Source organism: Rhinoderma darwinii, chromosome 3, assembly GCF_050947455.1.
Source record: "Rhinoderma darwinii isolate aRhiDar2 chromosome 3, aRhiDar2.hap1, whole genome shotgun sequence".
NCBI classification, from domain to species: domain Eukaryota; kingdom Metazoa; phylum Chordata; class Amphibia; order Anura; family Rhinodermatidae; genus Rhinoderma; species Rhinoderma darwinii.
In genome coordinates this window covers 361,245,280-361,257,040 of record NC_134689.1, presented here as the reverse complement: position 1 = coordinate 361,257,040, position 11,761 = coordinate 361,245,280, and the positions used below count along the sequence as shown (strand labels likewise).

Sequence of the window (11,761 nt, the reverse complement as noted above, 5' to 3'; positions counted from 1 at the left end):
CGTGACTCTCTTCCTCTAGTGACCTGTGCAGGGATCATTCTCCCCCTGGCGGCCGATGCGAGGACAGCGCAGGACAGGAAGTGACGCACGGCTTCCTGGGATTGTCCTCTGTGTGCAGCCGCCGGTAGGAGAACAGTTCATGATGGCTTCAAGGTTACTGTTCCGTAGCGCTGTCCGCGCCTTTACTAGGACCGGCGCCGTGCGAGCGGCAGTCCCAGCCCGCAATATGTCTGCTGGAGGTGAGTATGTACGTCTGCAGTATGTGTATGATTCCTGTGCCAACCGCAGACAATTGTGTATGCAATGTTACCTATCTGTGCCATGGTGTGTGGTGCTGACATTACCGCGGTGTCTGACAGGTTCATTCTGGTCTTGGGGGTCTTTTATAAAAGGTCATGCGGTCGCAGGTTCTTTGACACTTCTGCCCCCCCCCCCTCCTCCAAAATGGAGGTGTCCAAGATATATATATATATATATATATATATATATATATATATATATCAATTTGTAGTGAGGTTATAGGCAATATCAAGCCAGGATATGACAGATGTGAAGTGTTGTAATGTTATGGCCGCCACTTCCCATTAGAAATCGAATGATTGTACAACCGTGGCATTCGGGTGCCACCCAGCTTTTCCAGACTCCTGAATGGAAATCTGTCGGGGGTAACATCAGAAAACACAGTGGAGGATATTTACAAAAACTGGTGCAAAGAAGAAGTGGAGTAGTTGCACATGGTAACCAATCAGGTTGCTACTTTCATTTTAAAATAGGTCTCTGAAAAATGAGGTGGTATCTGGTTGCTATGGGTAACTACTCCACTCTTCCTTTGCTCCAGTTTTGAGATGTCTCCTCCACTGTCACATTAAAGTTTGGGGGTTTTTTTTGTTGTTTTTTTCGTTTTTTTATCTTCTTAATAGAGCTAAACCCGTTTAGTCATAATGGCCTCCACTGTGGAGGAGCTGAGGCTGAGGTGACCTGTCATCCATGGGATCGTGCTGTTTGAGAATCTGCGTCCATATCAATGACTGGTCGCCGCATTGTTTACCTAGCAGCTTCTCCACATTGTATTGGAAAGTGTTATGTGATGACTACTTCTAATGATAGTGGTCACCCAGCTTTCCTACACTCCTGAATGGTAAATCTGTCAAGTTATGTGGTGACCTCTCCTGCGGTCTTGTCTCCCCATTACTACGCAGATGTACTGTCTATAGAGCTCCCGTGCTCCTGTTAACCTCATTCCTACAATATATTGAACTCTTATGATGGGCAGGTCTTAGGCTGAATTCACATGTCGCAGATTTGTTTGTTGCAGATTTCACTCTTTGAATAGCATAGGGTAAAATCCACGTTGAAGATCTGCCACGTGTGAACTCAGGCTTACAGCTCTCACTTCTTCATGTTGGATGTCTGTGTGTCCTCAGGTATTCCCACCGATGAGGAGCAGGCTACCGGAAGAGAGAGAGAGATTCTTACCGCACTGAAGCACGGGGATGTAAGTAATGTCTTCTATCAACGACCTTCACCTCCATCTTCTTTCATGAATTACTGTATTTTACTAGATTCCATTTAAAGAGGCTCTGTCACCAGATTCTAAAATCCCTATCTCCTATTGCATGTGATGCGGAGATGCAATAGGAGATAGGGATTTGAGAATCTGGTGACAGAGCCTCTTTAAGTGACTTTCCCCAGGAGATCAAGTTGTGACAGATGATTAGGATGCGTTCGAACTAGGTGAGGGTCTGATCTCACAAACTAAAGGGGCGCCCCCTGTCCACAACTGAATAGCGCTGAACTGCGGTTCCTGCACAGTACCACTGCCAGTCCGGTTACATGGCTCCATCCCCGTTCTAGTGATCAGCAATGTGACCCCCACCCGTTATTAACCCCTTCCCCCTGCTGGCATTCTGGGCCCTAATGTCCAAGCCATTTTTTAGATTTTTCCATTGTCACATTCGAAGAGCTGTATCTTTTTTATTTTTGCGTCGGCATAGCTGTATAAGGTCTTGTTTTTTGCGGGACGACTTGCAGTTTTTATTGGTACCATTTGGGAGTAGATGCGACTTTTTGATCACTTTCTATCACATTTTTTTCAAGTCAGGATTAACAGAAAACAGCAATTTTTCCATTGTTTTTTATTTTATTTTTTACAGCGTTCACAGTGCGGGTTAAATAATGTAACAGCTTTATAGACGGGGTCGTTACGGACGCGGCGATACCAAATATGTGTAACTTTTTTGCTTTATTGTAGTTTTTTTTAATAGTAAAGCATTTTGTAAGGGGAAAAGCTGGGTTTTTCATTTTTTTTTTTTTTCACTTTTTTTTTAAATTAACTTTTATTAAACTTTTTTTACTTTTTTACTAGTCCCACTAGGGGACTTCCCTATCCTCCGATCGCTATTATAATACACTGCAATACTTTTGTATTGCAGTGTATTACTGCCTGTCCGTTTAAAACGGACAGGCATCTGCTAGGTCATGCCTGCGGCATGATCTAGCAGGCATTAGCTGCAGGCAGACCTGGGGGTCTTTATTAGACCCCCGGCTGCCATAGACACAGACACTCGGCGATTTTATCGCCGGGTGTCAGTGAGATGAGAGGGAGCTCCCTCCCTCTCTCCAAAACCATTCAGATGCGGTGCTCGTTATTGTGCACCGCATCTGAAGGGTTAAATAGGTGAGATCGATACTAATATCGATCTCACACCCGGCAGAGCAGGGACGCCCCCAGCCCTCAGCTGCTTCTGGCAGCTGAGAGCAGGGAGATTTCACGGCTCCCTGCTCTGTTTACTTTATTCTAATGCAGCGACGTAGTTTGGTGGCGCTCTAGAATAAAGCCCACTAATGACCGCCGTAAAAAGACGTATCGGCGGTCATTAAGGGGTTAAAGGCCGTTTTACACAGAAAGCTATTTTGCCTGTGTAAACGAGCACCGATCAACAAAACATGTCGACCGCCGCTACATTCAAAGAGCAATGATCCTAAGTATGGTTTCACACCGGGACCGAGAGATGTGCTGCCGAGAAGCTGCCATTTTTTGGCAGCGTAAGCCATCAGCCAACGAGCAAGCTTTTGCTTGTTTACACGGGCCAGTGATCGTAAAGCCAGTGTTCGTTCGCCCCATCATTGACCCGTGTTAAAAGGACCTTAAAGGGGTATTCTCTTGGACATTTGTGGCGTATCCACAGGATACGCCATAAACGTCTGAAAGGTGCAGGTCCTAGCCCTTTGACCTTCACCTATCTTTAGAACGGGCCGTCCTAACCCCTGTTCTACCTTGCTCTCTGGTTACTGAGTTGCGTCGTGCCCAGGTTTACGAAAAACAGCCAAGTTCGCTGAGCTTTGCTGTTTCCATAACTCCCATAGAAGTGAAGGTTCTACATTGTTTCTGGAACTCGGAGCGCCGGTCGATGTGCTACGCTGTTTTTGGAACTCCCATTCACTTCAGAGATGGGACCTGCGTCTATCTGACATACTGTGGATATGCCATAAATGTCCGAGGTTAGAATACCCCTTTAATTTATAGCAAGTCCCATTTAGTAAAAGTAGTAGATTAATTTTTACCCTAAAACAAAAGTGTAAAAATACCATATGTATAAAATGGATCACTTGATAAATACAGATTGAGGCTTCCGGCAGCGGGTTTTTTTTTTTGCTTGTACGGCAACACCATGCATTTCATACTTTTTTTTTTTTTTACATTTGTTGTTTTTTTTTTTCTAAAAAATGTCAAACCAACAACATGACCTAAACATGGTTCACATAGAACATTCTGTTTGAGCCGTCTTCAGCCTGACAGGGAGCACCGATCACAGCCAAAGATGTAGGGCTCTCAGTTGATCGCTTCTGCACTTTCGTTACAGCAACGGTGGGGGTCTCCGCACCTGGACCCCCACCGATCCAAACCTTTTAGTTTGATGAAAGTGCAGTCACTCTTTAAAAGGGTAGTCAATGCTGGCCTATCCGTAGCATAGGTCTTCGATATCAGATCGGTGGGGTTCCAACTCTTGGAACCCCCCGCCAATCAGCTGATTGATGGGACCGTAGCATGAGCTGCAATGCCAGGCATAGCCTTTGCGGATATGTACGGCGCTGTGCCTGGTACACACTGCAGCCCCTTCAGTCAGCTGATCGGCGGGGTTGCCGGAATTTGGACCCCAACTTATCTGATAGTGATGACTGATCAATACAAAATGCCCGGAGAATACATCAACACAAAAAGCCGGAAAGCCCCGTTTTGGTGGTGCCCAAAAAAACTGCATCTGTGACGGAGGCCTGAAGTTTAGACTACATTGTCACACTTGCCCAGAAACATTGCGAGATTATACAATCACACCTTTCCATGATCTTAAGGGTGCAGTCACACGTGGCGTAAAAATATGGCACATAATACGCAACAGTAATTCTGCAGCGCGTTTGTGTTGCGTATTTTAGTGCGGAACTGACTGCATTGAAGTCAATGATGAAACTCCGCAGTCAAAATCCGCAACGCATACGGAAAATGTTGCGGGAATGTTACGGAAGCAGCAAATTTCCGCACAGAAATGTAAACAATGTATGTATTGCAGATTTTGTTTTTACCCATACGTGGTATAAATTTCAGCAGCGGATTTTTACACAACGAAAATTACGCCATGTGTGACTGCACCCTGAAGGGTATGTCATCCCTTTAACGGCATTTGTGGGGTAGAATGTAAGATGGTGTGACGCTCTTGGATTTCGTACCAGAAATGAGCGCAGGTCACGTGGCCATACCCTCAGCACCTTTGCAAAATAGCGCCGAACAACAGGTGCCGAAGTGCCCGCTTGATGTTTCTTTGAGAACGTCTTGCACGCAGTTTGAGTAAAAGGTGACCGATCCTCTTCAAGGTATAATAATAGGTTGTAAGATTGAGGTGTTGACCCCCCTATAACATATTGCACAGTAAGGGTATGTTCAAACGCAGTGTTTTCAGGCGTATTTTGGGGCGTAAACCGCTCTATATGCGCCTTGAAAAACGCCACTGAAACGCTGACAAACACCTTCCCATTGTAATCAATGGGAAAAACGTGTTTAATTCAGACGGGGCGTTTTTTTCCCGCTGCTTCTTTATAAAATGGCGCGTAAAAAAAACGCTGTGTAAAAAGGAGGAGCATGTCACTTCTTGAGACGTTTTTTGGAGCTGTTTTTTACAGGGTCAATTGAAAAACAACTGTGAACAAAGCCTAAAAGTCGCTCTGCAGCCCTTGTCGTTTAAACTGGTCCCGCTCTGTAGACATAACCACCTCATCCAGGGGAGCCAATAGACTCTATGGTCACGTGACATCAGTATGGACGAGACGTCTCCTGCGGCCGCAGGCTTCCAGAGCAGGGGACTATTTCTAATATTAGTGAGTGCAGTATCACATACAACCTTTTATGTATGTTTCATAAAAAAGCGTGAAATCCCTCTTTGTATAAAATATCGTAAAGAGTTGCTGCCAATAGGGGGCGCAAGGTTCACGTACGTTTATTGATGTGAGTGCTTACCACTGGTATACTGGAATAGTATAAACTGCACAATATCCTAAACATACACAACAAAATAATTGTAATTCCTGGTTTGGCCTTTTCTTTCCTGCGTTTATGGTCTGTTTAATAAAAAGATGTTCTTCCTGCAGGATCCATACAACATGCTGAAGCCCAAGCAGTACAAAGGGACCAAGGAAGATCCTCACATTGTCCCCTCCGTGAACAACCAGAGGATTGTGGGGTGCATCTGTAAGTCCAAATTGCAGAATAACGTTGCTTTAGGACAGCATGGTCTCATTGATTGTTGCCATATTTTCATGATTTGTGGCCCAGCCTATAAAATAAAGAAAACTTGGAAGGGGGGAAGGGTTACCCACAGAGGTTGTACATACCGTAAGGGGCGGGGGCAGAAAAGCGTAGCCCCTCCCACAATTATGGCCTTTCATATCTATTAGATCTAATAGTGCTGTAGGACTTGTTCTACCTCTAAGAAGCTATTGCACATTGTCCCTCCTTCGCCTAAGTTTGCGGATTCCCTAGAGGTAAGGGGGTTGTGGGGTGTCCACGAGCATAGAGCAGGCTGGGAAACAACATTTTGAACAAAGCATTGTAGGGCGCCAATTGGCAAATTAATGGATGTCTGTCGTTATTAATGGGGTCTTCTTATCTTGGACATTTGGATATCCTGGCACAGGATATGCCACAAATGTCTGATAGATGCAGGTCCCACCTCGTGGACCCGCATTTATCTCTACGATGGGGCCCCCTCACCCCCATCCTACCTCTTTCTTGCTCTCGCTATTCTCTGGCCATTGACTGACACGGTGGTCGGGAGCACAGAAACAGCTGAGCTACTCTGTTTTTGGAGTTCTGGATACAGCGTAGCTCAGCGAGCTTGGCTGTTTCTGTTCTTCTGACCACTTTTTCAGTCACTGGCTGGAGGAAGGACAGGGGGCCCCGTTTCTAGAGATAGATGTGGTTTTATAGGACATAGAGGATATGCTGTAAATGTCCATGATGGGAAACCCCTTTAATGGATGCCCCACTCTTCTCAACATTGATAAATAGGGGCTTCCATGCGGAGAACCCCCTTTTATCAGCTTGGCTTGCCCTGACAGGACATAGGGGTAGTCAAGACCTTGTCCTCTTTTTGACTTTGTCGGAGCATTAACCATCTCTTACCAAGCTGCAGGAAAATTCATCCAACCTAGGTTAAAATCCTAGATAAAAGTCCTAAATTAAGCGACTGATGTGCACTGTATGCATTGAGTAGGTCGCCTAATTTAGGACTTTTCTGTAGGATTTGAACCTAGGTTGGATGAGCCATTACCATTTGCAGTAGTATTGTATTTTTGTACTATTGTGGCTTTGGTGGACCTGTACCCGGGCTGTTTTTAATTATATTTTTTACCATTTTTTTGTGTGTTTTTTTTTTTTTGGAACAATAAAGTTAAATTTTTCTAGACGCATTGGTCTTTTAGGTATATGTATTTTGAGCTGGGACATATTGGGCTGTATTTCTCATTATTTTTAGTGTTCTTTCCTTGATATATAAGTGATGTTCATAATATGTCATCTCATTGTTGTCTGTCATTTTCCCACAGGTGAGGAGGAGAACACGGCTGTAATCTGGTTCTGGCTGCACCAGGGAGAGGCTCAGCGCTGCCCGTCTTGCGGCTCTCATTACAAGCTTGTATCACGTGAACACCACCACTAGTGGACACCGCAGCCACGTGTCCTACTTGTTGCTAGTTTGTGTGTTACCAATATTCCGGTTTACATTGTATTGTATTTTACTCCTTAATGGCTCGGGACCATTAATATAACAATACATCCCCCCAGCCTGTACACTTTGCGTGTCCTCTTTGTTGCGTCACCCTGGGTACAGTAAGTACTTTCATGTGGTATATGCTTACAATGGTCTTCAAGGAGGTACAAAGTCAGAGGTCATCTCACAGCAAAATCTATTATTTGGCATGAATATCCTTGACCGAGAGGTTTATTATATAGCGCGCACAGACTCCGCAGCCCAGGGAATACGAAATATACAATTTTTGTCAGTGTTTTACAATTGGAAATATACAAAACCAGAAACCACGAAGGAGGCTGCCTATTACAGCAGAGTCTGCAGAAGACGAAGGGTACGTCACCCACGCAGTATATTCTACCAACGCAGATAAAGAATTCTTCACCTCAATGAGCCCACGCGTTGTCTAGCATCAAGGCTTTATAATAGGCAGGTGATGAGAATCAAATGTCCGTGTTAAATAGAATGTACAGCATGGAGCAATAGTTTTCTATGGACTCTGTCATTTAGATCCTGAATACAACCATGTACTAGAGGCCTGAGCCTTAGGGTATGTGCACACACACTAATTACGTCCGTAATTGACGGAGGTATTTCGGCCGCAAGTACTGGACCGAACACAGTGCAGGGAGCCGGGCTCCTAGCATCATACTTATGCCTCGCTGCAGGACAACTGTCCCGTACTGTAATAATGTTTTCAGTACGGGACAGTTGTCCTGCAGAGAGGCAGGGACTCCTAGCATCGTACATAACTATGATGCTAGGAGCCCGCTCCCTGCACTGAGTTCGGTCCGGGACTTCCGGCCGAAATACGTCCGTCAATTACGGACGTAATTAGTGTGTGTGCACATACCCTTATAATGAAAACAATTCATCATGGTAGGTGTTGTCACGTGTGGTTGTAAGATAGAATTACGTCTGGCAGGGTGTATGTAGCCACGTTGGAATAGTTACTGCGGATGTATATGGCTTCAGGCCGAGGCCAATCGCTTTTATCATTAGGAATTCAGTGGCGTAAACAAAACCTGACTGCACTTGTAGGGAACTGGGAGTTCACCCCGGCCTTTCATGTTGTCCGATCACTTCTGCTTGTACAATTCAAGTGGTATTTCTAGATGTGCAGCATGCGGAGTCTGTTGTGGAGTTTAGCCCTCATGCACATTGTATGTCTTATACAAAGCTGTAATGGGGCTCCCATTGTAGTGCATGGGACCTCTGCTGCACCTCCATATGCCTCCGATTTCATACAGAAGTTTTATCTGTCACATGCCATTAAAATCCGCCAGGAAAACAATTGTGGCATGCTGTATCTCCTTAGAAGCATAGCTTTCAGGGCAAAATAGCTTCATGTTTACTACATGGCCAAAAGTATGTGGACACCGCTCCTTATTATGGAGTTCAGTTGTTTCCACCACGACCATTGCAACCAGGTACAAGCACATGCAATCTCCATAGAGAAACATTACTAGTAGTACGGGTCATACTGAAGAGCTGAGTGACTTTGAACATGACACTGTCATAGGATGCCACCTTTGCCACAAGGTCAACTATAGGAACCTGTTCATGCAGGCAAAAAAACTCATCAAAAATTCATGATTTAAGTCTCCCGTTGACATCAATGGGAGAACGCACTGTTAGTGCATGCAACGCATTTTTTTACGCGAGTGTATTTAAAAAAAAATGCAGTGTGAAAAAAAAAAAGGCCAGAGCAATGCTTTGGTCGGTAAAATGCGCCTAATTCCCATAGTCAATGGGAGCCCTAATTATGCGCCAAAAAATGCACACACCGCCTGTATTTTAACTTTTGTGCTTTACAAAAAACGCTAGTGTTTTTTTTTACACGCGCTGTGTAAACAAGGTTTTCAGTGCTATTATTGTGAAGTGGAAGCGTCTAGGAGTAATAACGGCTGAATGCCAAATTCTGAAGCGTGTGACGCGTAAATATCACCTATCCTCGGGATCTCTGTAGCGAAGGATACAACTGCCTCTAGAAGTGACGTAAGCACAAGAACTGGAGGTCCGGAGCTCGTGAAATGGGTTTCTATGGTCGAGCAGCTGCACACAAGCCTATGGTCACCATGCGCAGGCCGAGCGTTGGCTGGAGTGGTGTAAAACACGCCACCACTAAAGTCTGGAGAAGTGGAAACATGTTCTCACGCTTCTAGCTGGCAGTCTCAGATGAATCTGTGGTTGGCGGATGCCAGGAGAACTCTACTGGAATGCATAGTACCTACTGTAGGAATACTCGTCTGGGGCCGTTTTTCAAGGTTTGGGCTAGGCCCCTTATTTCCAGCAAAGGGTTAATGCTACAGCATTTAAAGACATTTTGGACAATTGTAGCTTTGTGGGAACAGTTTGGGGTCTGTCCCTTTTCTGTTCCAGCATGACTGCCCCAGTGCACAAGGTCTATAAAGACATGGTTGTTTGGGGAGTTTGATGTGGAAGAGTAACTGGCCCGCACAGAGCCCTGACCTCAACCCCATCCAACACCTTTGGGGTGAATTAGAATAGAGATTGCGAGCCAGGCCCTCTCCTCCAACATCAGTGTCTGACCTCACAGATGAACTTCTGGATGAATGGCCAAAAATTCCCACAGACACATCCAAAATCTTGTAGAAAACCTTCCCAAAATAGTGGAAGCGGTATTATCTGCAAAAGGGACCCAACGCCATCTTAACCCACATGGATTCGAATGGGAATGTCCAACAATCTCATATAGGTGTGATGGGCAGGGTCCACATACTTTTGGCAGGATAGTAGTGTATATGACATCGCACTAAGCCTGTTAGGCAGCACACGGAGGCTGTAAGCCTCGGTACTAGGGAGTGTGCATTGGGCTGTCATGACACGTGGATTTCCAGGCTAGTTCCACGTCTCTGCTTTGTCGGATCCATAGGGTGATCTAAGTGTGGTTCACTTGTGTGGACTTTTTGCAGTACTAATAAGTACACAAAATACAGCCGCATTCCAGATGTCTGCATGATGCTTTATGCCGTTACTTAATACACTCTTTATAATGGCTCCATAATGGATCTTTAATTGCACTTTATCCATAGAGTGCGGGTATGAGGTTTATAGCATCAGTCTGCTGAGGGGTTAATATTGCCCGAGCTGTGCATGTAGTGGGTACACTTCATTCCAGAGGATAGTAGTAATCCCTGTATTGTGTGGGAAGAGGGTATGAAGTCACAAGCTACGGCTCCGTCAGTGGGAGTGATATTACTGAGAGCTTCAATGAGTTATTGATATGGAGACCAGAGAGGAGGAATAGTGTATGGTACGTGTGATTCCAGAGATATGAACAAGAACAGGCTGCGCCACTTGTGTGCAATGGAACTGCTACATGTGTTTGTTACAAATCCCACATCTTACATGTATATTCTTTGACTAGGGCTCCATGACCTTAAAGGTGTTGTAGCAATCCCGCAATTTTAATGGAACTCGCAGATGACGCCATGGAGCCATAGCCTTATACGCATTTATGTCCAAGTAGGAAAGGAGAAGGTAGTTGCATCCTCCATCGCTGATGTAATTACACCTCCCAGCATTCCTTATGTTTAAAAAAATTGGTAAACTTATGTAGAGAGACTCCTTGACAGCGTTTCGCCGATGGGTTAATTGTCTATTATGGAGCTGAGTTTGCTGCATACAAGGCAACTGAAGAAATACAGAGTATTCCAGCCTCCCTTCTGCTGCCGAGGAAATGTCTGCTAACTGCAGCTTCCCTGGGGTCCTGGGAACTTCTAATCGTAAAGAAGTCGTCCTTAAGGAGGCTCTGTCACCAGATTATAAGTGCCCTATTTCCTACATAATCTGATCGGCACTGTAATGTAGATAAGTGGTTTTTATTTAGAAAAACGATCATTTTTGATCAAGTTATGAACAATTTATGCTAATTAGTTTCTTAATACCCAACTGGGCGTTTTTTAACATATGACCAAGTGGGCGTTGTAAAGAGAAGTGTATGACCAATCAGCGTCATACACTTCTCTTCATTCATGTCCATTTGTATTCACAGCATAGATCTTGCTGTGTTGTCACATACTCCCACATTAACTTTACTGAAGTGTCTTGAGAGTAAATAGACATCACCTCCAGCCAGGATGCGATGTCTATTCACACTCCCAGCTCGGTAAAGTTTCTGTGGGACTTACTTACGGCACAGCACAGCGAGAGATCGTGCTGTGTGATTAAGTCCCACAGAAACTTTACCGAGCCGGGAGTGAATAGACATCGCATCCTGGCTGGAGGTGATGTCTATTTACTTTCAAGACACTTTGGTTAAGTTAATGTGGGAGTATGTGACAACACAGCAAGATCTATGCTGTGAATACAAATGGACATGAATGAAGAGAAGTGTATGACGCTGATTGGTCAGCGTCATACACTTCTCTTTACAACGCCCACTTGGTCAAAAGTAAAAAAATGCCCAGTTGGGTATTAAGAAAGTAATTAGCATAAAT

At 44.7% G+C, this 11,761-nt stretch overlaps 1 protein-coding gene across 1 annotated transcript; it reads left to right on the top strand.

Moving 5' to 3' along the window:
• The first annotated feature begins 58 nt into the window (after positions 1-58).
• On the top strand, positions 59-7,339 carry COX5B (cytochrome c oxidase subunit 5B). Its single transcript, XM_075855353.1, has 4 exons — positions 59-239; positions 1,425-1,495; positions 5,641-5,740; positions 7,096-7,339. The coding sequence occupies exons 1-4, from the start codon at positions 140-142 to the stop codon at positions 7,206-7,208; spliced, it is 384 nt and encodes a 127-aa protein (XP_075711468.1). The 5' UTR covers positions 59-139; the 3' UTR covers positions 7,209-7,339.
• The last annotated feature ends 4,422 nt before the right edge of the window (positions 7,340-11,761 follow it).